Source organism: Myotis yumanensis, unplaced genomic scaffold (assembly GCF_028538775.1).
Source record: "Myotis yumanensis isolate MYYU_CA2020_CCGP unplaced genomic scaffold, mMyoYum1.0.hap1 SCAF_5, whole genome shotgun sequence".
Classification (NCBI taxonomy): domain Eukaryota; kingdom Metazoa; phylum Chordata; class Mammalia; order Chiroptera; family Vespertilionidae; genus Myotis; species Myotis yumanensis.
The window spans coordinates 76,358,592-76,386,488 of record NW_027223756.1 but is presented as its reverse complement, the minus strand read 5'-3'; the positions used below and the strand labels follow the sequence as shown (position 1 = coordinate 76,386,488).

Genomic DNA, 27,897 nt, shown 5'->3' with positions numbered 1-27,897 from the left:
AAGATGAAAAAACCCCAAACAACACAATGAGACACCACCTCATACCTGTCAGAATGGCTCTCATCAATAAATCGACAAACATGCCCTGGCCAGTGTTGCTCAGTTGGTTGGAGAGTTGTCCCATGCGCCCGAAGGTCACCGGTTTGATTCCCAGGGGCGCATATGGGAGGCAATCAATCCATGTTTTTCTCTCACATTAATGTTTCTCTCTCTCCCCCTTCCTAACTCTCTAAAATCAATTCAAGAAAGTGGTTGTAACAGGATTTAAAAAATAATAACAAATCAACAAACAGCAAGTGTTGGTGAGGTGTGGAGAAAAGGGAATCGTCGGCACTGTTGGTGGGACTGTAAACTGCTATAGCCACTGTAGAAAACAGGATGGAATTTCCTCACATTAAAAATAGGGCTGCCGTATGGCCCCGCATTCTGGATATTTAGCTGAAGACATTTACATCCCTGTGTTCATGGCAGCATTATTTACAACAGCCAAACACGAAACAACCTAAGCGCCCATCGATAGACAAACGTATAAAGAAAACGTGGTGCATAGACAATGGAACATTACTCAGCCACGAGAAAGAATGAACTCTTGTTATTCGCAACAGCGTGGATGGACCTAGTCCGAGAGGGGATTACGCTAAATTAAACAAGTCAGACAGAGAAAGACAAGCACCATATAGTTTCACGTATATGTGGGATCTTAAAACGAATAAATAAACAGAATAGAAAGAGGAAAAAATGAAATAAAGTCTGATGGGATGCAGGAGTGAATGACTTTATTGCTCCTCGTGACCCTGCCCCTCAGGTTCCCCTTCGGAGACCGCGCCTCCATCCATAACGCTATTGATCCAGGCCGCGTAGCTGCCCACCCGGGTGTAGATGCCCGGCTTCTTGCGGTTGCCACACACGCGGGATCCTGAGGTGACCACGCCTTCGGCCACGCCGTTGCACACGAGAGGGCCCCCAGAGTCACCCTAGGTGAGAAAGGGCCGTGAGGGGGTGTTTATCTCCCCCCACCAATCCCCCAAGAGTCCCCAGGCTCTCCAGTGTCACCCCAAGCTCGACCCCTGCAGTTCCCGCTCCTCTCCCTCCAACCCAAACCTGACTCCCCGCCCCCCGTGTGTCAATCTCCCCAGGCCCCACCCACCACCGCAGGCCCCCATCCCTGCCCTCCAAACCCCACACTTCAGTGCCCCGCCCTCTCCCAGCCCCACCCCTCTTATGGGGCCCACCTTCCGAGGCCCCGCCCCATTGCCCTCGCCCTCAGGGTCGCCCCTCTTCAGCGGGCCCTGGTCCACCCGGCCCCGCCCCGCCCCACACCTTGCAGCTGTCCCGGCGGTGGCTCTCGGCGCACATCATGCGCTCAGTGATGGTGCCGTCGTGGTAAATGCGCAGGTTGCAGGTTGCTCGGTCCATCACGGGCAGGAGCAAGTACTGCAGGCGGTCGGGCCGGCGGCCCGTGTGGCTCACTACGCCCCAGCCGGCCACGTCGCAGCGCGTGCCAGCGGCCACCTCGCGGTCCTCGTGCTGCCAGGGCAGGAGCTTCACGGCGGGGCCCAGAGTGGCGTTCTCAGACAGCTGCGGGTGGGGGGAGGCGGGTGTCAGGGCTGCAGGGAGAGGATGCAGCAGGAGGGACTGAGGCTAGACTCTGTGGGACCGGCAGGGGGAGGTGGGCACCAGGGTTGGGGGGCGCGTGCAGCCAGGCTTGGCCGACCTGCAGCAGAAGGAGGTCGTGGTCGATGGTTTCCGGCCGGCTGCCCGGGTGGGGCACTGCTCGGGACACATTATACCGGCGCTTGGAGAGTTCAGGTTGCGACAGGGAGTGCGCGCCTAGGAGCACCGTCACCGTCTCATTGGGCCTGGAGCTGGGGCAGGGGTCCATGTCAGCTCCACGTCCCCAGCCCCACCCAGTCACATCCCCGGCCCCGTGTGCCCTCCCCCGCCCCCGCCACCACCACTCACACGTCCTCCAGACAGTGCGCTGCGCTCAGCACCCACTGCTCAGCCACCAGGAAGCCGCCGCACACGTGCGTGCCGTTCACCTGCACCGATGCCATGTAGGGCCGCTCGTGGGGCTTGGCCTCGCTGCCGCCCAGGATCCGGCCCTGGGGCTGTGCCACTGGGTGCAGGCAGGTGGGCGTGAGGACTCCACGGGTGACGGCAGCCCAGCCCTCAGAGGCCCCCTCAGGCCACCCCAGCCCCCCTCAGACCTGGAATTTCATCACTGGAGCCCCCACCCCAGGGTCATCAATTCAGCTGCTTGGGGGAACAATAGGGAGCAGCAGGGTCCGGGGCAAATTCCATTCTATACACTGAGCCTAACAGTTTTGATTTAAACATAAGAAAAGTGGGGTAGACCAAACCAACACCCCTGGCAGCCACTGAACACGCGGGCTGCCCGTTCTCACTGCAGAGCTGCGCGTTCTCACTGCGCGGAAAGCTTTCATTTCAGACCCAAGTTTTGAGAATCCCCCGACTTTCAGAGCCTTCCATTCACCTGGGCGCTGCCCCCTTTCTGCCTATCTAGTGGGCTGGGGGACAGTCCTTTCTGCCTGATGGAGGGGGCCCCATGGCTGACCACCCCGCAGCCTGGTGCCCCCCTGCTGTCAGCCCAGTCCCAGGTCCACTCTCACCACACAGGGCCACTCCTAGAAGGATCAGAGCCGCCAGGCGCACGGAGAGGTCTGTCATGGTGCTGCTGTGGCCTCGACACTGACCAAGGCGGGGCCCTGGGACACTCTTATGAGAGGGGGAGGCGGGGCGGCTCCCACTGGCCCTATCTGCCCAATGGCAGTGGCCCAGCTGGGTCAAGGGGAGCCCGCCAGTCTGCTTCCGCCCACCTCGCGCTGAGGTTATCTTCGGCTGGACTTTGCACCCTGAGGGCTGCCTCCTGCCTCTGGGTACCTAGCCCAGAGCTGACCCTGGTGTGGGGAGCAACCCCTCGGGATGCAGGAGCAGAGCCGAGGGATGGAGCCCCTCAGCCAAGTCTCCCACAGTGCCCTTCCAGCCCTCAAGTTTCACAACAGCCGCTGGAGGCCACAGCGTGTAAACAACCCACTTCCTCGTGTTTTTCTTTTCTTTTCTTTTTCCTGCACCTCCCTCCTTTGTCTTCCTTCTCCAACTTGGAGGGGAAATTGGGTGGGGGAGGGAATAGAGTCACCCTACACCTTGTTGCCATTGCTGTGCCTTTGGGTCCTGACACCCCAACCAGTGGAATGTTGGAAAGGTGCTGTGTAGGGGCAGCTGGAAAGACCGTGCCTTCAACAAGGAAATTTTAATGGGAAGTTCAGGTCTGCCTTCAGGTGTGGCGTGACCCAGGGGCCTTGAACAATGTCAGGTCTTTGCCACTAGTTTCCCCCTTCCTCCTGGATGGCTTCTCTCCTCACCAGGCTCCCCTGTTGTGGCCCCAGGAACCCCAGACTCAGCCCAGTGGCTCAGTGGGCTCCTGCTCCAATTCCCCATGACACCAGTGTCCGCAGGCTGCCTCTGATTGGCTGAGCTTGGATCACAGGCCCCCTCCCAGGTTCTGAAGAGAAGAAAGGTGGCGGCAGGTGCTGGGACCAGAGGGGTGGGGCAGACCTTGAATATCCCCAGTGGGAACAGTGCACAATACTTTCCCCTCATTTTTTTTTTTTTCTCCTCACATCAGACTATTTCATACCTATAGAAAATAACAAATGTGATCTGTTAGATCCTAACAGTTTCCTTATTAAAATCAGAAGTTCTGAATGAATGCCCATGAGGAGATGGGAGTCCGGATTACGTAAGAATGTTCAAAATTGCAACAAAATTTGGAAATGACCTAGGAAGATGGTGTGGTTCCATAAACAACCCTGAACATCTCCAGATGTTGTGTGGACAAGGGAAGGCCGCCTGGGTGTAGTATTAAGTGGGAAAAGCAGGGCAGCTAGGCACCTTCCTGAGCAGCTGGCACCTGGGGGCAGCTGGGTAAGGGGAGCGCCTGCAGGCAGAGCAGGCAGAGAAACAGCCAAGGCAGAGGCCCCGAGGGGAACCCAGGGGGCTGAGCTCCAGAGGGAGGGCATTTGGGACCAGGGGACAGAGAGGGAAAGATTTATCCCAAACTCATGGTGCGTGTGTGCATGTGTGTGTGTGTGTGTGTGTGTGTGTGTTGGGGTGTTACCTATTGTCACTCCACTCATTTATTTGTTTGCTTGGCTGACTATCTCCTCCCCCATCGTCAGACTCTAGGCTGCATGATGGCAGAGGCCATGCCTGTTGTGGTCCCCACCCGTGGCCCCAGAGGGCTCCTCATGGGACCAGGAAGACGAAAGAGGGTACAAGTCAGTCATGCGCCCCCCGCCCCCCCCCCCCCCCCCCCCCCGCTTCCCCGGCCAGGGCAGCAACTCCCACCGAGGCTGGGGGATGCCTGGGGAATCTTCTGCTCTGCGCCTCCCCACTTGTCAGAGCGAAGGGCTGGGGAGTTGGGGGAGGGCTTGTCTCTGTCACCAGTGAACCCCAGTCCCTGGCTGCACCCTTCCCAGACAGCACTCACTCCTCCCCACAGGGACGCAGAGGTTCAGAGGCAGCCGCCAAGTTGCCCAAAGTCAGAGCTGGGACTCGAACTCAGGCTCCTGAGAAGGGCTTCGCCTCTCTGCACCTCCGCTTCTTCTCTGTAACACATGGCACTGATGGGACCCGCCTCAGGGGCCGGAGATGAGCCAACACTTGCGAAGACTGAGGTTGATTCCTGCATCCGGTGAGCACTCAGCAAACACCTGCTACAGCGACTTGTGTCATGGCCACTTGTAACTCTAACTTAATCATGTGTGAATGCGTTTTATAGGAGGGAAACCAGAAATGGCAAGTGGCATCCTTTTGTGCCAGGAGGGGAAGGAACTTCTGACCCCAATGCCCTGGTTTTGCTGCCACCTGGTGGCAGCATACTTGTGAGATGCCCCAAACACTCTCCTAATTACTTTTTCTTTCTTTTTAATTTCTTTATTGATTAAGTTATTGCACATGTGTCCTTGTCCCCACATCACCCTCCATCCCCCCACTCATGCCCTCACCCCCCTGTTGTCTGTGTCCATTGGTTAGGCCTATATGCTTGCATATAAGTCCTTTGGTTGATCTCTCCCCCTTACCCCCACCCTCCCCTACCTTCCCTCTGAGGCAGTGGTTCTCAACCTTCCTAATGCCGCGACCCTTTAATACAGTTCCTCATGTTGTGGTGACCCCCAATTTCACTGTTACAAATTGAACATAATTAAAGCATAGTGATTAATCACAAAAACAATATGTAATTATATATGTGTTTTCCGATGGTCTTAGGCGACCCCTGTGAAAGGGTCGTTCGACCCCCAAAGGGGTCGTGACCCACAGGTTGAGAACCGCTGCTCTGAGGTTTGCGGGTCTGATCGATGCTTCTCTGTCTCTGGATCTGTTTCTCCTAACTACTTTCAATCCCCAGTTGCACAACCAACAAACACCCAGACACATTCTACAAAACAGAGAAGGTTTTTATTCTGCCAGATGCTGCATAAGGCAGCATGGACAGGCCTGGCCAGGGGCAGGTGAGGTGGGGTGACGGGGCAGCCCTTGCTAGTGGCTCCTACTTGCAGGGTCCCTGGGGTGGAGAGGAGGGCGGTCACTGTGGCTGCGGATGATGGAGTTGATCCAGTTTGCGTACCGCGCGACGGGGGCAAAGGCATCTGGGAAGGAGCCGGAGCCGCAGCTTCCTCTGATGAAGGAGTCGATCCCGTGGATCAGCCCGTTGCAGACCAGGGGCCCGCCGGAGTCCCCCTGTGCGGGGCAGGTGAGGTTAGGGGGCTAGGCTCTCAGGGCCCCCCGCCTGCCTCCCTTCGGGGTTGGGAAGTCCTCCTGGCATCTGGCTTGCAGTCCTGGTTGCTGTGGCCCGGGGAGGAGTGGGGCGGGAGCTGAGAGGGGGGTGGCAGGTACTCACAAAGCAGATGCCCGCGCGGCGGCGCGGCACCAGGGTGCACACGTTTGTGGGGCGGCAGAGGGCTGTCACCACGGTCACGTTGAGCTGCTGGAGGACTCTGGGTGGTGGCTGGTTTGTGCCCAGCCGACCCCATCCCATGGCCAGGCACCGTACCCCGTTACCCACACCTCGGTCCTGCTCCGGCAGGCTGGCCACCTGCACGTTGGCGTTGATGGTGGCTGACCCGTTGAGCTGCAGTGGGCAGGACAGAGCATCAGAGAGTCACATGGGGCAGCGGGTGCCGACTCTCCCCGTCCTGGGCCTGTTTCCCCAGCGGAGGCCCCAGGATAGTTCTGGGATTTTATGGGGCAGCGTGGCCACCCTGCCAGACGCTCCCCACCCTGAGCATCCGTTTCCCCGTCTGTGCAGGAGACGCAGCCACAGTGGCTCAGGGTGAACTTGAACATGTCTTGAGTGCAGTGAACAGTAGGTACCAAACTGTGGCCAACACCACCAACAACAAAACCCTTGTTCTGGAGCACGACAGAGAGTAATCATAGCTCTGCCAGCCGGGGGGGAGGGACGGTTTCTCCCTCCAGCCTCCCCCAGTCTGAATGTGGGGAACTTGGCCCCAGTTCACAAAGACAGGGACTGTCCCTGCCCTCGGCCACAGGGCACGAATCATCACAACAGCCTGTGGATGGACAGCGCTCCGAGCACTCTGCATCCTCTTGTTCACGCGCTCACCAACCCTGCCAGGTGGGGCTTCTTTCCCAGGTCACACAGGTGGAGACGGAGGCACAGGGATGACCTGCCCCGTTAGGGCCAGGTGGGACCCCCGGTCTGTCGCCCCTTCTGTGCCCTCCCCACGCCTCGGGCCCCGGGCCTTTACACCCGCGTGGGCATCCCTTCCCCGCCCCGGGCACCCCTTGGCCGCCGGGCTGGCCTCCCACCTGCAGAAGCACGATGTCGTTCAGCAGCCGCTGGGCATCGAAGCCGTTTTCAAAGACTTGCTGGACGCTGAACACCTGCCTGGTGGGCTCGCGCCGGCCCAGGTTGTGTGCCCCCAGCACCACCTGCACTGTCTGGAAGTTTCTGCAGCAAAGTGGGTGCAGGAGGTGATTCGAGGTGGCTCTTGGGTTTGGGGGTGGGAGAGAGACCCCAGAGCTCAGCGAGCCCAGGCCCAGGCCCACGTGTGGCCTCACCACCCAGAACAGATCTCTGGGCTCCTGGGCTGAATGCCCGCACTTCGGCCTGGTGAAGAAGGTGTATTAATGGGGGCGCCCTGGAGGGGCCCAGACCCTGGTCTCACTCCCCACCCCCTCCACCCCGACTTGCTTTGACAGATGTGGGAATGGAGAAAAGAGGGAAGGTATGCTCGGGAGTCACTCACATGCCATTCACACAGTGCGCGGCCGACATGACAAAGTTCGGGGCCACCAGGGTGCCGCCACAGAAGTGGCCTCCACGCCGCTGCAGGGACACCATGAAGGGCCACGCATGGGGCCGGGCCTGCCGGCCACCCACGATCTCGGAGGCCAGCACGGGGCCTGGAGACAGTCAGGGGGAGCGTGGTGGTGAGTGTCATGGAGGAGCCCTACCCCACTGGGCCAGTTGGCCCTTGAACTCCCACCCAGAACCTCTGGGTCAGGATTCTTTCGTCCTTGTTGCCAGATGGGGAAACTGAGGTATGGAGAGGAAGCCGCCGCCTCCTGCCAGGGCACAGCTAGATCTGAGCTTCATTTGGCTTTGGAGTCCCCAGAGCCTGCCCATTGACCCCCCCCCCCCCTGGATTCCCTGGGCCCCTCACCACTCTGAACCTCAGTCTCCTCCTCTGGAAATGGGTCTCCTCATCCCAGCCACCCCTTCCCGTGAGGAGAAGGGGACCACTTAAGTCAAGGGCATAAGTGGAGAAGCAGGAATGGATGCCCAGGGACAGATGGATGGACAGACGTGTGGCTCCACTCACCACCCAGCAGCACGGTCAGCAGGATGGAGGCCAGGGCCGGGCCGGAGGGTCTGCAGCTTTGGGTCATGGTTGAGCGGGGGCTCCAGTGTCTCTGTCCCCTGCACCCACCTGGCCCTCTTATAGCCCAAAGCCCGGGGGCCGTTGCATTGCCCCACCGCAGGGCCAGGTGTCCCCACTTCCTTTCTCCACCCCCAGGAATGGATGAGGGTGATGATGGCAAGAACAGGGGGGATGGGTGCCAGGGGCCTGGGTTGGCTCCAGATAAAATTCAGGGCACAAATTTGAAAGTCAGATTTTAAAAAATTATTTTTTTCTTTTTAACTAAATGTATTGGGGTGAAATCACTTAATAAAATTATGTAAGTTTCAAGCGTACAGTTCTGATTCATCATCTGTATGTTGCCTTGTGTGCCCACCACCCAAAGTCAAATCTTCTGTCACCAAATATTTGACCCCTTTACTTCGCTCGAACCCCCTTCCCTCTGGTAACCACCATACTGATGTCTGTGTCTATGAGTGTTTGCTTTTTTCTGCATAGATGATTTTTATTATAAACAATAAAATGCTATGCCTCCATTACAAACCTTTCATATTGAAAGGATCTCTAACATGAATTGCTTTAATATTAATTATGAAGCAAAAAAAGCTTAAGAACCTCACAGTGGGAACAATCCAACACCGGCAAACTCTAGTGATGAGATATTCTCTTTTAATGTAAAACCAACACAATTCATTATTGCAGAGAGGATGTCCCAGCTGTGGGTGTTAGGAGACACGTTAACTTTCCAGACCAAGAGGCACTCACTGCCAGGGATGCAACAAGCTCTGAGCCAAACCAGCCACGTGGGGTTGGTTCCTTGAAAACAGCGGCCACCTACTGTTCAGCCTGAGCAGCCCCAGGACAAACGGAGCGAGCAAAACCGTCCCTTCTCTTCAAACCCACCGCTCACACGTGGACTGGCCGCCCTCATCACACTGCGCTGGGGGAGTGTGCGGAGAGCAGCTCCGTTCTAGTTTGGAGCTGTCACCCCCTCTGCACAGCGGCCACACGGATGGTCCAGACTCCGCATTTTGCCTGAGAGCCACCTGCCACACATCCTCACGAGGTGGCCATGACCGGGCACTCCCAGACTGCTTCCTGACGAGGCCCCGTTTAAGACGGACACGATAGCGCCATTCTTTCCAGGGCCACAGAACTCTCCTTGGAGTCCCCGTGACAAGCAAGAGGACCCCGAGCACCTCTGCTGCTGGGCCTGGGTGGGGCGCAGGGCCTGGGCGCCCCTGCAGTGCGGTGCTGGGCTTCACCAGTCGGTTCCTGTGCAGATTCCCAGCCCCCGCTGAGTGTTTTTTTAAAAAAACAATTTATTTAGTATAACTATGTTCCAAATATTGTACTTATCTAGAAAGTTAGCCATTATTTACCTGACATTCGAATGTAACTGAGTGTCCTGTATTTTTGCCAAATCTGGCCACCCTGGGCCCAGAGTGGCGGCTGCCGCGCATGCCTCGGTCTCCCCAGAGCACCACAATCGGGCCGGGGCACCCAGCTCGGTCCTGACGTTTCACAGGGGCGACGGGGGGCTGCTCGGTTCCCATCTGAGATGAGGAAGCTGATGCACAACGAGGCCTCCCCCAGGAGTGGCTACCCAGTGACATGGTGAGCAGCTGGGGTTTGAACTCAGGCCCCCACAATTCGCAGCTGGATGATGATTTGCTGCCCGCCTCCCTGAGGCTGGGGTCTCCCTCTCCTGGCCTGGCCTTCCAACCTCCCTTTGGCGATTGCTCACAATGGGGAACTCATCCCCACCCGGGGCCCTATTAGTCTCAGGTCACCAGCAGAGGTTCTGGGAAAGAATCCCCGGCCGCCCCGAACCCCACCTCCTGGGGTTTCACAGACCCCCTCTCCAGCCCGGGAAAGGAACCCTGCCCGGGCCAGGGGGCTGGACCATGGATGTCCAGTGAAGCTTGAGAGCTTCTGTCTGGGGCTGTGGAAGAACTCAGGCCAAACAGTGGAGAAGGGCCCCCAGGGCCCAGCCCCCACCCCCTGGCCCTGTTCCTCTTCCCACCTCCCCCAGATGCTCCAGCTCCAACGGCTGTAGCCAAGGCTGTCGCAAGAAGCAACGTTCTCCTGACCAGGAGCAGGGTTCATGGGGGGCAACCAACGGATCCATCGCAGGAACAAGTGGGTGGGGGCATGGAGGACACCCAGAGCCAGGGCTGGAGTCCTGCTTGTCCCTGGGCCTCCCACTCCATTTGTGGCCACAGGCAAAGGAACCCCCATATCTCATCATTGAGGGTGATGGCCCTGCTTTCCCAGAGCCTGGCACACAGCAGGCGCTCAGTGCTCACCCTCATCCCTCCCTTCATCGGATACATGTCACCTGCCCTCCTACCTGCTTGGCAGGGTCCCCACCCCATTGTGTTAAATTTGCCACAGAGCATTTAGTAAGCACCTACTGTGTACACAGCCCTGTTTCCAGTCCAGGGATGAGGGAGAGTGGAGGAAGCCATGTCTTGGTGGGGTGTGGGGGAGGCTGTGGCTCAGACAGGGAGACCCCATTTAATCAAAGTTGCATTTATTGAGCATCACCTGTATACTGGGTACACACATCTCATAGTGGTCAAGCCTCTGGGTTCCACTCTGGGTTCCTATCCTGCTTGGCCACTTGCCTTCTACATAACTTGAGGACACTGACTTAACCCACTGACTTAACCGTCTGTGCCCCAGTTTCCTTGTCTGTAAAAGGGAAGTTATAACAATAGACTCCATTGTATAGGATTATCCCAAGATGAGGTGAATGAACGTTGGCCAAGTTCTTAGATAAGAAAATGATGTTAACCATTAACCACCTCCAGGCTGGGTGGCAAACTGCTCCGCTGCAGAGTCGTGGTAACACTGGCCACACCTGCGTAATGAGTAACGCATCTTCCAAATAAGACACCTGCACTTTATAGACCCGAGTTACCCTGCAGGGAGGAAACAGTGATTCGAGTATCTCTCCCACCACTGGAGACTGGGCACCTCTGAGCTGCAGGGACTGGCTCCCCCTGCCTGTGGCCCCGAGCAGCACAGACCCACACACCCCTGGGGCGTAGGGGGGGACCCCTTGCTCCCTGAGGCCTTCCGATTTGCATGCCTGACCATCCTGCTTGTTATTCTCATGGGCTCCTCATTTCCTGAATCCTCCCCAGGGTCCCCGACCCCTGATCCTCAGCTCCCAGTGTTGGGTTTGATCTTTGCGGTGCAGAGCTTACCTGAGCCACCTTTCACACATGAGCCCACAAAACTAGCAAACATCTCTTGTTGGATTTTTGTGGGCCTTTCTGTTCCCTACACTCCCTCTAGCACAGGGGTCCTCAAACTTTTTAAACAGGGGGCCAGTTCACTGTCCCTCAGACCGTTGGAGGGCTGGACTATAGTTTAAAAAAAAACCATGAACAAATTCCTATGCACACAGCGGTGGCAAAAACACCTGGCGGGCCAGATAAATGTTTTCAGCGGGCCGCATGTGGCCCGCGGGCCGTAGTTTGAGGACCCTTGCTCTAGCACAGTGGTTCTTAACCTTCCTAATGCCGCGACCCTTTAATATAGTTCCTCATGTTGTGGTGACCCCCAACCATAAAATTATTTTCGTTGCTACTTCACAACTGTAATTTTGCTACTGTTATGAATCGTAATGTAAATATCTGATATGCAGGATGTATTTTCATTGTTACAAACTGAACATAATTAAAGCATAGTGATTAATCACAAAACAATATGTAATTATATATGTGTTTTCCGGTGGTCTTAGGCGACCCCTGTGAAAGGGTCGTTCGACCCCAAAGGGGTCGCGACCCACAGATTGAGAACCGCTGCTCTAGCAAACCTCTTTCACCCCCAGCGCTGTGGGGTTTTTGTAGAAACCACTTCCCTGCCTTGAGCCCCTGGGAAGTGCAGGGAACCCCCAGCACCGCCCTGCCGCTCAGCGTGCATTTCCCAGGGTTCAGCTGTGTCCCCTGTCTTAGCGCAGATGTGCTCTGCTGCCGCTGCCATAGACCAGTCCTAGCACTTACCCTGGGCTAAGGTGTAACAGAGTTGCAGAAGGGGCAGGCCTGGAGTTCTCACTCTTATTGAATTGTATGCTGACACCAGGCGGTGGGAGAAGAAAGCAATAAGGAAAGAGCTTCCTTCCAGGTCCCGTATGTCCTGTGAGCAGGTTGGCCCTCTCTCTGAGCCTCATTCCCATGGCTACTCGCCTGCTGGCCAATGATCTCTACCTCTTCCTGTCCTCAGGGCTCTTCGCTAGCCCCCACTGCCCCCCATTCATGTCTGTGGCCCTGCATACTCCAGCCCCGCCACATGCCTGAACGCTCCTTCCCCAGCCCCTTGGGCATCTCCATTCCAGCCACACTGAACCCTTCCTGTTCCTCTGCACTTGATGAGCCTCCCTGGGGGTGGGGGGTGCTTTTCCCTTCATGCTCCTGCTCAGGCACAGCTGCCTTCTCCAGGAAGCCTCCCTAACAGCCATTCTGCCGGCCCCCAGCTGAGTCAGGAGCCCCACAGGCCTGGGCACTCCATGTTATTATTATTTTTTAAATACATCTGTATTGACTTCTGAGAGGAAGGAAGAGGGAGAGAGACATGGAAACATCCATGATGAGAGAGAATCATTAATCGGCTGCCTCCTGCACGCCCCCCACTGGGGATCGAGCCCGCAACCTGGGCATGTGCCCTGACCGGGAGGGAGTGGAACCATGTCCTCATGGTTCATAGGTGACGCTCAACCACTGAGCCTCGTTGCTGGGCAGCACTCGTGTTATGACAGCCCGGTCCTCCGGCAGCCCCCGAGCTGGAGACACAGAGCCCACACTATGGAGAAGCAGGAATAGATGCCCAGGGACAGATGGATGGACAGACGTGTCCGTTCTGGGAAATGTCTGCGGTGGCTCCCTCTTCCAGACAAGGAAACGGAGACGCAGAGATGGGCATCGGCTTGCCGGGCCGCACTGGTGGGGCTGGATTCCACCCAAGTCTGTGGGCGCTGGGGGAGGGGACCCACTGTGACCCGGGCCCCACACTGGCTCTAGGCTTCTGCTCCAAACCCCCTTCCAACGCCTGGGGTCTGGAGATTTGGATGCTGGGGACCGTGGGCCACTCTCCCCACGTGGGAAGGACAGACAGGAGCCAGAGGAGGGTTTCAGTTTTTATTGACGTCACCGTGAGGCCGGGCACCGGCTCCCTTCCCCCCATTAGGGCTTGTTCTCTGGCCTCAGCCTGTGGGGGGACCCGGGGGAAGGGGCTCAGGGGCTGCCCTCACCCCCCACACTTCTCAGCACAGACTGAATCCAGTCCACATAGAGGGCAACTCGAGCGTAGAAGTCCGGGTACTGGCGGTTGGCACACTCCTGAACGAGGAAGGAGTCCACGGCCTGGAGGACGCCGTCGCAGATCAAGGGGCCGCCAGAGTCCCCCTGGGAAGGGCGGGAACAGGCTGGTCATCACCCCGGATGTGGCCGCGTCGGGCAAAGTGAAGCTGGTGGCAGCCCAATGCCAGTTAGCGGTAACGTGTTTCCAGTGCGGAATTCTCTTTCAGGCACGTGGGCGACAGAGGGAGATGGGCCACTCGGGGGGGCGGGTGGGCATTTACGGCCCCTGCTATTCCCCTGGACCCCTGGAGTGAGCTGGGCGGGTCCGAGAGGGGGCCCCGGAGTGGGAGAATCCCTAGACCCACCAAGGCCACCGGGTACGACATGAGCACCCCTGGGTGCCTGTGGGAGCCGAGGCTGTTCTCCATCCCTTGCTGAGCCCTCACGATGGGTGCGCCCCTCTTCCCGACAGGAGACCAAGGCACAGCCTGCAGCTGCTCAGTGGGGAGGAGGTGGGTTTGAACTGCTGCCACCCCCCCGCCCTCCCTCCTGTGGGCAGCTCCTGGAGCCCTCTCTGCCATCCAAAGAGGCCCAGGGCACTGGCAGTTGGGCAGGTACGTACAAAGCATATGCCAGCTTTGCGCCTGGGGACAAAGGTGCACACATTCTCTGGCCGACACAGGAAGGTGACCACGGTGACGTTCAGCTCCTGAAGGACCTGGGGCAATGGTTCCATGGTGCCCAGGCGGCCCCAGCCCATGGCCAGGCACTGGGTGCCGTGGGGCAGCAGCTGGTCCTGCTCCGGGAGCTGCGCCACTGCGACCTGGGCGGTGAGGTTGGCAGGGCGGTCCAGCTGGGGCAGAGTGAGAGGAGGTGGGCAGTGAGATCCTGTCTCCAGGCCCCATAGCCACCCCCCTCTCACATCCACTCACGTCCTGACCACCCCAAAGTGCCTCCTCTGGGCCCCCTCCCACTCACTCTCAGGTTCTACCTCAGGGTCACCTCCTCCAGGGAGCCTGTTCTGATTGATCCTCCAAACCCCACCAGGGCTGTTTTACATTCTCTGACACCATGGGCCTCCCTTTTGCAGCATTTGTCACTGTGGTTTTCATCCACTCACAAAGCGCTTATTGAGTGCCAACTGTATGCTTAGTCCTCCACTAAACCCTCAGGGAGCTGACCTTACAGGGAGTGGGAGAGGCCAGGAGAATGACAGATGCATTGTCGAGGGAAATGGCGAGATGGTGAACCGTGCATCAGGGGAGGGGTGGCTGTCTTTGCACTAGGGTGAGGGGAGCTCTCGCTGAGAAGGTGAGGTTGGCGCTGAGGTGGGGGGTGAGGATGTTGGGAGGATGGGTGCCGGGCAAGGGGCACAGCCAGGTCAAAGGCAGGTGGGGCAGCCATTTGTGGGGCTATTGTCTGAATGGCCCTCTCCTTACCAGGCCTACTGTATACCAGGCTATGTCCCAGCACCGGCAGGGGCCTGGCATACAGTAGGTGCTCAGTACGTGTTTGCTAAAAGTGACTGAAGGAGTAATTACCGGCCCTGCGGGCTCCGCCCACCCACCTGCAGTAGGAGAATGTCATTGTGCTTCAGCTCTGGGTCATAGTTGTTGGAAAACTGGCGAGTGACGGAGAACTTCTGTTGGCTGGGCTCGGCGTTCCGCAGGTTGTGGGCCCCGAGCACCACCCTCACCAGGGCCATGGGCCTGAGAGGTCAGGGTGCTTATTGTTTGCTCCCCTCATCCACCCATTTCCTTACCCCATGGGCACCCTGAGCACCAGATGCAGCTCCCTCAGTTACAGCCTCCCTCAGACCCAGGGCAGGGCCACCTCCTCCCTCAGACCCAGGGCAGGGCCACCTCCTCCCTCAGACCCAGGGCAGGGCCACCTCCTCCCTCAGACCCAGGGCAGGGCCACCTCCTCCCTCAGACCCAGGGCAGGGCCACCTCCTCCCTCAGACCCAGGGCAGGGCCACCTCCTCCCTCAGACCCAGGACTGGGCCACCTCCCCCATCAGACCCAGGACTGGGCCACCTCCCTCATCAGACCCAGGACAGGACCACCTCCCCCATCAGACCCAGGGCAGGGCCACCTCCTCCCTCAGACCCAGGGCAGGGCCACCTCCTCCCTCAGACCCAGGTCAGGGCCACCTCCCCCATCAGACCCAGGGCAGGACCACCTCCCCCATCAGACCTAGGACTGGGCCTCCCCCATCAGACCCAGGGCTGGGCCACCTCCCCCATCAGACCCAGGGCTGGGCCACCTCCCCCATCAGACCCAGGACTGGGCCACCTCCTCCCTCAGACCCAGGGCAGGGCCACCTCCCCCATCAGACCCAGGGCTGGGCCACCTCCCCCATCAGACCCAGGACTGGGCCACCTCCTCCCTCAGACCCAGGGCAGGGCCACCTCCCCCATCAGACCCAGGACTGGGCCACCTCCTCCCTCAGACCCAGGGCAGGGCCACCTCCTCCCTCAGACCCAGGGCAGGGCCACCTCCCCCATCAGACCCAGGGCTGGGCCACCTCCCCCATCAGACCCAGGACTGGGCCACCTCCCCCATCAGACCCAGGACTGGTCCTCCCCCATCAGACCCAGGACTGGTCCTCCCCCATCAGACCCAGGACTGGGCCACCTCCCCCATCAGACCCAGGACTGGTCCTCCCCCATCAGACCCAGGACTGGTCCTCCCCCATCAGACCCAGGGCTGGGCCACCTCCCCCATCAGACCCAGGGCTGGGCCACCTCCCCCATCAGACCCAGGGCAGGACCACCTCCCCCATCAGACCCAGGGCAGGACCACCTCCCCCATCAGATCCAGGGCTGGGCCACCTCCCCCATCAGACCCAGGGCAGGGCCACCTCCCCCATCAGACCCAGGGCAGGACCACCTCCCCCATCAGACCCAGGGCAGGGCCACCTCCCCCATCAGACCCAGGGCTGGGCCACCTCCCCCATCAGACCCAGGGCAGGGCCACCTCCTCCCTCAGAGCCAGGGCAGGGCCACCTCCCCCATGAGACCCAGGGCAGGGCCACCTCCCCCATCAGACCCAGGGCATGGCCACCTCCCCCATCAGACCCAGGGCTGGGCCATCTCCCCTCCTCAGACCCAGGACTGGGCCTCCCCATCAGACCCAGGGCAGGGCCTCCCCCATCAGACCCAGGGCAGGGCCACCTGGGCACTCACATGTTCGCCAGGCAGTGAGCAGCGGTCAGCACGAAACTCGGGTGGATCAAGGTGCCTCCACAGAAGTGGGCATTCAGCATCTGCAGTGACGCCATGTAGGGCCGAGAGTGGGGCTGAGCTGCCCGCCCGCCCACAATCTCCGAAGCCCATGCTGCACCTGAGAACGAGGGGCATCAGCGGCTGTCACTCTCCCTGCTGCGTGCATCCCCACCCACCTCCCTGGGAGGGAAGCACTGGGCAGACACCGAGTCCCATGTCCCAGAGCTGCCCCCTCCCCTTGAGGCATTCATTCCAGGCAGCAAATGGGTCCTGCCCTGGGCCTGCCTCAGTCTCCCCATCTGTGTGGTGAGGGTGCTGGACTGGCTGCTGTGGGTGGATATTCCCCAGAATCAGCAAGGCCTGGGCAGATGGATGGACAACATGTGGCCCCACTCACCGCCCAGCAGCGTGGCCAGCAAGACAAGGGCCAGGGCAGGCTGGGAGGGTCGGTGGCTCTGGGTCATGGTTGGGTGGGGGCTCCCTTGCCTCCCCAACCCCTCTTATAGCCCAAGACCTAGAGGCCGTTGGGTTGCCCCACACGTGGACTGGGTGTCCTTACTTCCTCCTTTCAACCTGGGGCCGCAGGGAGTTGGGGTCAAACCACACTCCAGGGGGACAGGGAGCATTGGGCTCAGGGTTCCAACTCCCCTGCGAGTGTGAGAAACTATCTCCTGCCCACCCCATGCCTAGGTCCCATGGACAAGGGCCAGCAGGGCACAGCTCAGAGGGGCACACACACCGCTCTCCGTGCCTCCCCCACAGGCCCCTTTTGCCTGAGAGGACTGTGGCCAGCATGTCCAGGTGCTGGTGTGAGCCCCCCTCCTGGGGACAGGAAAGCACAGGAAACTGGTGGGGCCACAGAGCCATGTGCCCTCCTGGGACGCAGAAGGGTTCACCGTTCCCTCTGAGGCAGAGTTCTCACCGGGTGGTTGTTGCCCCAGGGGACACTGTCTGGGGACATTGTGAAGGTCAGCAGGACTGATGAGGATGCCCCTGGTATGGAGTATGTGGGGCCAGGGACCATTCTCAACCCCCCATAATGCCCAGACAGCTCCCCAGAGGTGATCTGCTCCCCCTCCCCCGTGTAAATAGTGGAGAAACCATAGTTAATTATTTGGGAACATTTTTTTAAAAATATATATTTTACTGATTTTTTACAGAGAGGAAGGGAGTGTTAGAAACATTGATGAGAGAGAAACATCCATCAGCTGCCTCCTGCACGCCCCCTACTGGGGATGTGCCCGCAACCCAGGTACATGCCCTTGACCGGAATCGAACCCGGGACCCTTCAGTCCACAGGCCGACGCTCTGTCCACTGAGCCAAACGGGTCAGGGCTATTTGGGAACATTTTGATTTCACTCCCTGCTCACAGTAGACACCAGAATAAATCATGATGTTCAGACGATGTAAACCAGGGTGACCCTCGCATCTGTGAGTCAACTCCCCCACCTCCCACTCAGGCTGCATATTTATGTGTGGGCAGCCTCCCAGGACCTCAGTGGTCAGATGGTTACTAAACAGCAGAGTCTCCTGGGGTCCGGGAATCCCCTGACCCCGGGTTAAAGGAACAAGGCGCTGACATTGCTACAATGTGGATGAACCCTGAAAACACGTGCTCGTGAGAGAAGCCAGACACAGGACAGATTCTGTGTGATTCCGTTTATGTGCAATGTCCAGAACAGGCTGATCCAGAGACAGGAAGTGGGTTGGTGGTTGTCAGGGGCTGGGGGAGGGAGATGGGAAGTGGCTGCATATGGGGAGGGGGGAGTTCTTTTCGGGGTGAAGGAATGTTCTGGGACTAGAGAGAGGTGGTGGTTACACAATATTGTGAATGCATCAACTACCACTGGCAAGTCCTATGGTTTATAAAGTATATTTCAATAAAGCTTCAACAACAACAAAATGAAACATACACACAAACCTGCTAGATAACTCACCCACCAAGGGGGGCTTCCCTGGGGGGTCTCGGGGTGTCCTTCTCCAAGCGCTCTGTTCCGGGTGCACACACACCAAGGCTTGGGGGACAGGCAGATGGGTGCGGGGGGAGGGGGGCTGCCTGGAGGCCTAGGGCATGGGGTGTGGGAAAGCTCCCAGGGCAGAAGCTGGGGGCTGTGGAGAGCCTGGGGGGGTGCAATAGGAATGAACCCTTTGGCAGGGGGTCCCGCTGGCAGGTGGAGGGGAAGTGGGGGCTGGGAGCTGTTGCCCCGGCCCCTTTCCATTCCAACCGTGGGTGGCATAACGGGCAACCGCTGCTGGAGGAACCCGGCCTGTTGCATCACCAGGACCCGAGGGAAAGAGGGAGCAGGAGGTCTAGCCTGTAGTCAGTCTCTCTCTCTCTCTCTCTCCTTAAAAAAGAAAATTACGATTTTCTTGAGTGTATCAGTGTGGGGGGCTCCAAGCTGGGGGACAATATGCTCTCGGACCCCAACAGCCCTTGGACCTCAGTTTCCCCATCTGAACAATGAGCAGGCAGTGGCTTGACCTCCCTAAGCTCTGGCCAGGGCCCCTGGAAGGATCGAGGTTCCTGAGGCATTAAGAGTCCCCTCTGAGCCTCAACCTCCCCATTTGTGAAGGTGAGTATATGGCAACACACATAACCAACCTTGGTGGTCAGTCGGTTTGGGTGAGCGTCGGGGGCTCCCGGGGGCAGCGGGCGGCTTTGGGGCGCCCACACTGGGGCAGGGGGCTGTGGAGTCCACGGATCCTCACACCGGGCAGCTGGGCAGAGCTCTCGCCCCTTTCCTCTGGCCAAGGATTCAAAGCCTTTGTGGGCTCTGGCACACACACTCCCCTACAAACCCGGGACCCCAGGCGATTAGCGGCCCATTCCATGATTGAGGGGCTCCCTCTAGGGACGCAGATCAACAACACGAACGCCCCCCTAAATGCAGCGTGACACCCAAATCACGGGCTCCCTCCAGCACAAACAGGTGTCCTGCTCTTCTTCAACTTACGATCCCCAGCCCTGGTCGGGCATGTATGGGAAGCAACCAATTGATGTGTCTCTCTCACATTGATGTTTCTCTCTGTCTTCCTCCCTCCCTTCCACTCTCTCTAAAAATCAGTGGGAAAATATCCTAGGATGAGGATTAACAAAAAGTAAATAAATAAAACATTTAAATACGTGTACAAAGTTCCCCTGGGAAGATCGGGAAGTCTCCTTGCATCCCTGACTCCTCCACCCCCAAGTAAACTGACCGATTCTCTTGGGCTTCTCGATGCTCCGACCAACAGATGAGCATGTGCCATTCACACATGTGCACACACTGTTCTGCCCTTGTCCATGTCTCCACTGTCCCGTGAAGACCCCTTAGGCCGGTGAATGAGGTGCCTCCACCTTTTACACAGCTGCGCCTTACTCCCCAGGGGAGTGAGCCAGACTTGGTGCATTTGTGGCCTCCTCCTGAGGACGCTATGCTGTTTTCTGTCTCTTTTCCTTGTAGACATGTGGCAGGAACTTGTACCCTCATCATCCGAACGATGCAAAGGGACCGGTGGGGCAAACCACTACCACTACCGCCCCCCCCCCGCCCCCCCTGCCCCATGGTGGGTGGCGCTGCTGGCTCTGAGGCCCCAGATCCACCTCTGGTGGGCGTGTCCCAGTTACCCGCCCACCCAGGCAGATGCCCACAGAGTTCTCAAACCCCAGGGCTTTTGCAAATCCCATAGACTGAAAAAAAATGGTCTTTTTGAGAAAGTTTGCTCATATTTCTAGGATAGTGCTTGAAGGTGAAGGTGTTTCTATATCTCCAAGATTCTTTTGTTTCTTTGCTATGAACTGCTAACATCCTGTACCCATTTCTTTTACTGCTGGGCTGTTGTTTCTTTCTTATTGATTTTAGTTGCTCTTCATATATTAATCATAATTATATATTGTTAAATATATACTTTTTTGTTGTTAATCCTCACCTGAGGATATTTTTTTCATTGATTTTCTAGAGAGTGTGGAAGGGAGAAAGGGAGGGGGAGAGAGAGAAACGTTTATCTGAGAGAGAGAGAGAGACTCATCAATTGGTTGCTGCCCGCACATACCCCAACTGGGGCCCAGGATCGAGCCTGCAACCCAGGTACGAGCCCTTTACTGGGAATCGAACCCGAGACCCTTCAGTGTGTGGGCCGATGCTCTAACCATTCATCAACACTAGCCACGGCTAAATATACACATTTTAAATATATATAGTGGTATATACTAAATAATGATACGTTGTTTAAATTTTATTTTCATAAACTATATTATGTAATATATGATTCTATTTATTATTTTCATATAATTGTATTTATCATTTAATAGCTATGTTTTAGGTCTTTCTATATTAGGTACATTAGCCTCTGTGAGTCAAGTGACAGTCTTAGGCCAGTGTCTCGTGTGCCTCTTGACTTTGCGGCACAATATCTTTCGAGCAAAGTGAGAGGTGGGTAAGGTGCTCCGTCTGTCAGGTGGAGATAGGACAGCCCCTGGTTCTCAGGGCTGTGAGTGAATTCAGCGACTGCCGGAAAATGCTCATTACCTCCTGCCCCAGCCCCTGCCAACCTGGCAAAGCAGGGGTCAGGTGCGGAGAGAATGGATGGCTTCTGTATTAGAGTCATAACTGCACAGGCTGGGGTGGGGGTGGGGGACAGGCCTGGAGATGGGGGGTCACAGTCCCCCACCCCCCACCACGGGCTAAGCTGAGGGCCTCTCAGGCCAGTGTTAATCCAATGAGGGGTTTAGAACAGAATTCATCCAGTATCCAGTCTTTTAAAAATATATATATTTTTATTGATTTCAGAGAGGAAGGGAGAGGGAGAGATAGAAACATCAATGATGAGAGGAAATCACTGATAGGCTGCCTCCAGCACGCCCCCTACTGGGGATCGAGCCCACAACCTAGACATGTGCCCTTGATGGGAATCAAACCTGGGACCCTTCAGTCCGCAGGCCGACGCTCTATCCACTGAGCCAAACTGGCTCTGGCCAGTATCCAGTCTTGGAAGAGGGCCACTCCGGTGAGGAAGTTGGGGCCCCTGCCACAGGGCTCCATCGAGGAGGCTACACCACACGCCAGGCCGTTATAGACGAGGGGCACCCATCACCAGCCCATCACCCTGGACAGTTGGCAGACCAGTCAGGGCACCCCCAGGCCTAGTCCCCCTCGCTACTCCCACAGAATCTCTGAGCTGGTAGCTGCCCCCACAACTTGAGCCCTTCTCCTGCAACCCCCAAACCTGTTCCAACCCAACCTGTTCTCATGCTACTCAAATGCTCAAATGTTTAATCATCCAGTTCTAATTCCATACTCAGTATCAAGGCCCTGGTCCTGGGCTTGCCTCTCCCACCACGGGAAACTCATTCTCTCAAGACCTCTCCTCCCACCATGGGGAGCCCATGCTAGGTTGCACCTGGCCTGTACCTGGCAGATGCCACCCCAGCAGGTAAAAGTGCCAGTGCACACATTGTTGGGGTGACACTGGTCCAAGGGGGTCATGGTGGGTGGCATTGGGGACCCTTGGGAAACTGGAGATAAGTCCCCTATGGCATAAGGCCTATGCCATTGGATTCCCCAGCCTGCCACCTGGAAGCTGGGGTTGGCTTCCACCATGGCGTTCTGCTAGGGCAGCAGTACCAGGGCCACACTGATGGTGAAGTTGGCCTCACCCTCCAGCTGGGAGGGGAACCAAGTCAGGAGGGACTGGAGCCTCATGGGGCCCAGCTGGGAGCCAGAGTGGCAGCAAAATAAATTCTGGTCTGTAAAGTGGTTTGGGTTTGGGTTCAAGTCCCAGCTTGGGCAGTAACCTGCTGTGGCATCCTGGCCAGTCACTTTACCTCTCTGAGCCTCTGGTTCCTGCACCACAGAAAAAGAATAATCAGCCCTAGCCCTGGCTGGTTTGGCTCAGTGGATAGAGCGTCGGCCTGCGGACTGAAGGGTCCCAGGTTCAGTCCCGGTCAAGGGCACATGCCTGGGTTTCGGGCTGATCCCCAGTGTGGGGCGTGCAGGAGGCTACCTATCAATGAGTTTCTCGCATCATTGATGTTTCTCTCTCTCTCTCTCTCTCTCTCTCTCTCTCTCTCCCCCTTCCTCTCTGAAACAATAAAAATATATTAATAATTATAATAATAAAAGAATAATCAGCCCTAGCTGGTTTGGGTCAGTGGATAGAGCGTCAGCCTGCGGATTGGAGGGTCTCAGGTTGGATTCCAGTCAAGGGGACAGGCCTGGGTTGCAGGCTTATCCCCAGTGGGGGGTGTGCAGGAGGCAGCAGATCGATGATTCTCTCTCATCATTGATGTTCCTATATATATATCTCTCTCTCCCCCTTCCTCTCTGAAATCAATAAAAAAAATATTTTTAAAAATGTGGAAATTCCTAAAAACAGAATAAATAAAAAATCATGATATCCAGTGTTGGTACAGCTATGGAGAAAGGGGCAGTTTTTGATTCTGCTGGTGGAGAGGGTAAGCTATGTTGTCTACCTTGGAGAAACTTTTTCAGGGAACAGATACAAAGAAGTTCATTGTAATTCTATCTGGAAACAACTCAAGTGTCCACCAACAGGAGGCTAAGTAAACGGACTGTGGGATGTCTGTGGACTTTGCTGCATGATTTAATCCACCGAAGGAAACGAAAAGAGTCCGGGTGTACACCAGGCGCATCTCTCCCCAGCCCCCCAGGCTGTTACCGGTCCACCCCGTGTCACCCCTTTTCCCACCTGCAGCAGCAGCAGGTCATTCAAGTTCTCCTGAGGATGGTAGCCATTCTTGTGGATGCTCCTGATGAAGAATGTTTGCCTGGAACTCTCTTGATGCCTCAGGTCATAGGCCCCCAGCACCACGGTGGTGATTCTGGGGCTCCTGGGAGTGGGTGGAAAGCAGGAGGGGGAGACACCAGGCTGGGGCAGCCCCCAGCTTTTCCACAAACCCCCAACTCAACCTTCCACATCCACCCTGGGACCTGAGCACTGCCTGACAGCAAGCTGGCAAATAAGGTGGGGAATTATCAGCCCACAGCCCAGCAGCCCAGGAGCCAAAGAAAGGCCAACCAGGATGGCCAGGCCTCCTTCCCTCACAGCTAGATTCACCTTCTGTTTCCAGATTCTCCTGAGCCTCTCTGGGATCCCCCATTTCCCTCTCCAACCCCCTAACCCTTCCCTGAGCCTCCCCCTTTTGCCAAACCCTCTCCCCTCTCATCTACCAGGCAGCCCCTTATGAATCCTGAGGTACCTCCCTCCCCACGAACCCTTCCCACTCTGAACCCACCGCCCCTGTGGCACCATCTGCACCCGCAGCCCCCTCATCACCGGCTCTGGAAGCAGCTGGCTGCTGTCAGCACAGAGCGTGTGGTCCAGGGCACCCCCACAGAAGTGCCATCTCTGATACCGAATGGAGGCCAGTGACTTAGCCTTCCTGCCCCCCTACCCCGAGGATGTCCACAAGGGGGAGCTGAACCAGGGGTGGGGGCATGTCTCATCCCTACCCCTGGAGAGACACCCACCCCTGCTTCCCCCCACTCCTTCCCTAAAAAGACAGGTGGCCCCAGGCCCTCTGCATCCCCCTTCCAGGACTGCTCAGGGTCTGAACAGTCCCTTGGCGGTGTGGCCTGAGCCAAGTAATTTTCCCTCTCTGAGCCTTAAGTCCAGGGAACAGGAATGGGCTGCTGCTCCCTCCCATCTGGGCCTCTCCCTCTGCATCTGGACCCCCAGCAGAGATGGGCATGCCTGGCATGGGATGGGCACGCCTGCCTGGCACAGGAGTCTGAGTGCTGGCATGACCGAGCAACTGGGGGTGGCTGGGGATGGGGCCTCCCTCAGACCTCGGGCCTCAGCATTGGCAGTACCCCCAGCACTGGGTCAGCCTCTCCTGGTGAAAAACAAGAAGTTGCCCAAGGCCTCCACTGCCAACTGCTCCTGGAACCTGCCTAGACTCTGCCAACTTGTTAGATAGGACAAGGGTCTCAAAGTCTGAGCCATTCTTACCAAATATTATTCTTACTAAATGTCAAAATGTAGCACAGTATTTTGCAGATCAACTGTAAACAGAAGCTTGACAGGAACCCAAGTATAGCCAACAGCAAAGTCGAAATCAACATGTAATTGACCAAATAGTGTATATAAGCAATGGCTAAGCCTCCCTTAGATATGAATCTTCTGTCTCCTTTACTTGCTGCAAGTAAATAAAACTACTTTGTGACAGCCAAGACTTGTTTAATATATATGTATATTGATTTCAGAGAGGAAGGGAGAAGGAGAGAGAGATAGAAACATCTATATATATATAAAAGCCTAAGCAACTGTCACAGTCAAAACAACCAATGACCAAACAGGCTGCAGTGGGGTGACCAGGCCAGCAGGGGGGGACATTTGGGAGTGACCAGGTCGGCAATGGGGGGCAGTGAGGGGCAATCAGGCAGGCAGGTAGGTGAGCAGTTAGGAGCCAGTGGTCCCAGATTGTGAGAGGGATGTCCAACTGCCAGTTTAGGCCCGATCCTGGGCCTGAGGGGTCCCAGATTGGAGAGGGTGCAGGCTGGGCTGAGGGGACCCCCCCCCCCATGCACAAATTTCGTGCACTGGGCCTCTAGTCAATGATAAGAGAGAATCATTGATTGACTGCTTTCTGCATGCCCTGTACTGGGGATCAAGCCAGCAACCCAGGCATGTGCCCTGACCAGGAATTGAAACAGCGACCTCTTGGTTCCTGGGTTGATGCTCAACTGCTGAGCCACCCAGTCGGGCCCTCTCATGTTTGTAATAGAGACCCCAAGTGGTGAACCCCTTGAGTTCGGTACCAAATTGGCAACTCAGATGGGACCCTTCTAAAAGGATTTCCTCTTGGCCTTGTGCGGATACTTGGCCAAGTGGTCAGCAGCAGCAGTTCTCATCCGGAACTAATTTGCCTGCATCTCCACCGGACGAAGCATCTGTCCCATAGGATACTCCCACTTGGTGCTGCCCACTGAGCCGGCTGCCTGGTCTGCCTGGACAGCAAAGCCGAATGGACACCTGAATCTACCTCACTCAGCACTTCGAAAGGGATGCGGGACATCAGCTCCTGTGGTCACTGGAATTGGTGTTTCTGTTCCTGTTTGGGGCATAGGCTTGTCGGAAAGATAGTTTCAGTTGGTATGCGCTTGGTTTCTGGTTGGTTGGGCAGGAACTTACCCCTGGGACGCCAGATTCAAGGCCTGGCCTGGGGCTAACTCTGGAGGGTTGAGGAACGCTGTGAGGCACCCAAGACATCCTTGGGTGGCAATCTCTGGTTTGGTTGTCTGGCTGTCTGTCCTGCAGGAGTGAGATTTTGCTCTTTGTGTGCACACTGGTGTTTGCCTTGTTCGCCTTATATGTAAAAGTGTCGGCTGTGGGCAACTCAAATTTGATCCCCCAATGCAGCCTCTTGGGGTGCATTCTGAAGAATTGGATAAAAAGAGCTTGGTTTATTTGACTTAAATAAATTAAGCGTTTAAAATACATGAAGAAATATACCACATGGACTAATGGTAGGAGACGGCCTGTCCTGTGTAAGGCAGCCTTGCTCAAGGCTGGGATTCCATTTTGGATTTAGGAGGCGTGATCTTCTAAGTGCAGTTTTTTGTTTATTGGAGTTTCAACGTTTGCTGACCACATATAAGCTTCTCTCTAGCCACTCCTGCTCTGCTCCATCGAGGAGGGCACTTTCTGGAGCTCCTGCAGCCAGGGTGGAGCTCGGTGGGGAATGGGAATGGCACCCCAGCAGTTCCCTGAACAACACGAGGTTCCCATCAGACCAGGCCGCACCTCCTCCACTGAGGAGGGCCAGTAAGTCAGCTCCTGGTTCCCAGTGGGGGTGATCTGGGACCAGCAAGAGCGGCAAAGGTTTGGCTGTGGGACTCAGGGGCCAATCTATGGCTCATAATGTAAAGATATATGCTTGGGATCATATGGGAAGAATTATTGGTTTTATCTATGAGCTGTTTGAATAAGACTCCCAATTGATGTGTCTGTCTGTCTGTCTCTCTCTTTCCCCCTTCATCTGTGAAATCAATTTAAAAAAAAAGAAAGACTCCCTCTACTTTTCTTCCTCTGAAGGGGAAAAAATGACATGCCACATCTCTTCAAGAGTCTCATTGGGCCCTAACCGGTTTGGCTCAGTGGATGGAGTGTCGGCCTGCAGACTGAAGGGTCCCAGGTTCAGTTCCGGTCAGGGGCATTTGCCTTGGTTGCGGGCACATCCCCAGTGGGGGGCGTGCAGGAGGCAGCTGACCGATGCTTCTCGCTCCTTGATGTTTATAACTCTCTATCCCTCTCCCTTCCTCTCTGTAAAAAATCAATAAAATATATATTTAAAAAAAAAAAAAGAGTCTCATTGGTGTAAAGAGATGTTCGCCTGGCTAGTGTGGCTCAGTGGATTTGGCATCATCCCATGCACCAGGAGGTCAGATACGATTCCCGGTCAGCGCATACTCAGGTTGTGGTTTGATCTCTAGTTGGGGTGCATACGGGAGGCAACCAATGTTTCTCACATTAAAGTTTCTCTCCCTCTTCCTTCCTCTTTAAAAAATCATTAAAAACATATTTAAAAAAAAAAGGAATTGACATTAAAAGAAAAAAGTAGCTTGAGTCAGCTTTAATGGACTTGCAACATGAAGCGAGTAGAATCAACCACATGTGTGTATTTTGAGTCACAGAAGCCAAAAGGGTGGGCTCTCTTCCTTGGGGAGTGGTCCCCACTCAGCTGGGCACAGGCCCCTGTGGCTTTGGGAGCCTCTGGCTGCCAGGGAGTGGGCTGACCCAGGCACTTGCCCCAGGTGGCACAGCCCAGTGTTTTGTCACAGCCAGAGGCAGCCATGGGAGTTTAGGAACAGAACACAGCCCTGCTGAGGTGTGATCTGGGAGGGAGTCAGATACAGGGAGGCCACACCACCCTGACCCTTCCTCTTAGCAGGTTTCGTCTGAATTGTGGCGCGAGGCAAGCTCTTATACCCGGCATCCTGGGCCTGTCCTGCCTCTCACAGTCCCATTTGTCGGGAACATGGGGGCAAGCCCTGGGGAGGCCTTCTCAGCTCATCTTCTCTAATAGTCCAGGCGCCGGAGGACTGAGAGGAGCCGGGGTCTGTAACTGCGGTAGGAGACTCTGCTAATGTGGGCGTCTGCAGCCAGAGGGGAGGGGAGGGTGCTCGGTGCCTCCTGTGAGCAGCTCCTCATGGCATTGCCGACTCTCCTTACTTTTCCCTCCTGTTTCATGACAACCTGTTTCCGCAGCTGTTTCCTGCCTTCACTCTTAGACTTGAGCTCCTAACGTTTCCCAACTGGGGACAAGGGGTGGAGGAGCCACAGTCCGTGAAAGATGGAAATTACGGGTTCTATAGACCTCAGGTGCTCTGCTCATCTCAAGGCTCATCCCAGCGCCTACGGGGCAGTCGGTTTGGATGACAAAGAGGTAGTGAGTGCTTTCTCCCCGTGTCCTGATTTTCAGAAGGGTTTTAAGTCTCTGAATTGCAGCTG

At 56.6% G+C, this 27,897-nt stretch overlaps 3 protein-coding genes across 3 annotated transcripts; all 3 read right to left on the bottom strand.

Annotated features, from left to right (window-relative positions):
• Nucleotides 1-759: 759 nt before the first annotated feature.
• Nucleotides 760-2,722, bottom strand: CFD (complement factor D). The gene is made up of 5 exons (XM_070415620.1): nt 2,634-2,722; nt 1,963-2,119; nt 1,715-1,865; nt 1,321-1,578; nt 760-974 (listed from the first exon to the last, which is right to left on the bottom strand). The coding sequence occupies exons 1-5, from the start codon at nt 2,689-2,691 to the stop codon at nt 777-779; spliced, it is 822 nt and encodes a 273-aa protein (XP_070271721.1). The 5' UTR covers nt 2,692-2,722; the 3' UTR covers nt 760-776.
• Nucleotides 2,723-5,489: 2,767 nt separating this feature from the next.
• On the bottom strand, nt 5,490-7,938 carry ELANE (elastase, neutrophil expressed). Its single transcript, XM_070413856.1, has 5 exons — nt 7,872-7,938; nt 7,296-7,452; nt 6,856-6,997; nt 5,924-6,154; nt 5,490-5,763 (listed from the first exon to the last, which is right to left on the bottom strand). Exons 1-5 carry the CDS (start codon nt 7,936-7,938, stop codon nt 5,563-5,565), a joined length of 798 nt encoding a protein of 265 aa, XP_070269957.1. The 3' UTR covers nt 5,490-5,562.
• A 5,135-nt stretch (nt 7,939-13,073) lies between these two features.
• On the bottom strand, nt 13,074-16,909 carry LOC139009751 (myeloblastin-like). The gene is made up of 5 exons (XM_070413855.1): nt 16,843-16,909; nt 16,407-16,563; nt 14,787-14,928; nt 13,842-14,072; nt 13,074-13,324 (listed from the first exon to the last, which is right to left on the bottom strand). Exons 1-5 carry the CDS (start codon nt 16,907-16,909, stop codon nt 13,154-13,156), a joined length of 768 nt encoding a protein of 255 aa, XP_070269956.1. The 3' UTR covers nt 13,074-13,153.
• Between the last annotated feature and the right edge of the window lie 10,988 nt (nt 16,910-27,897).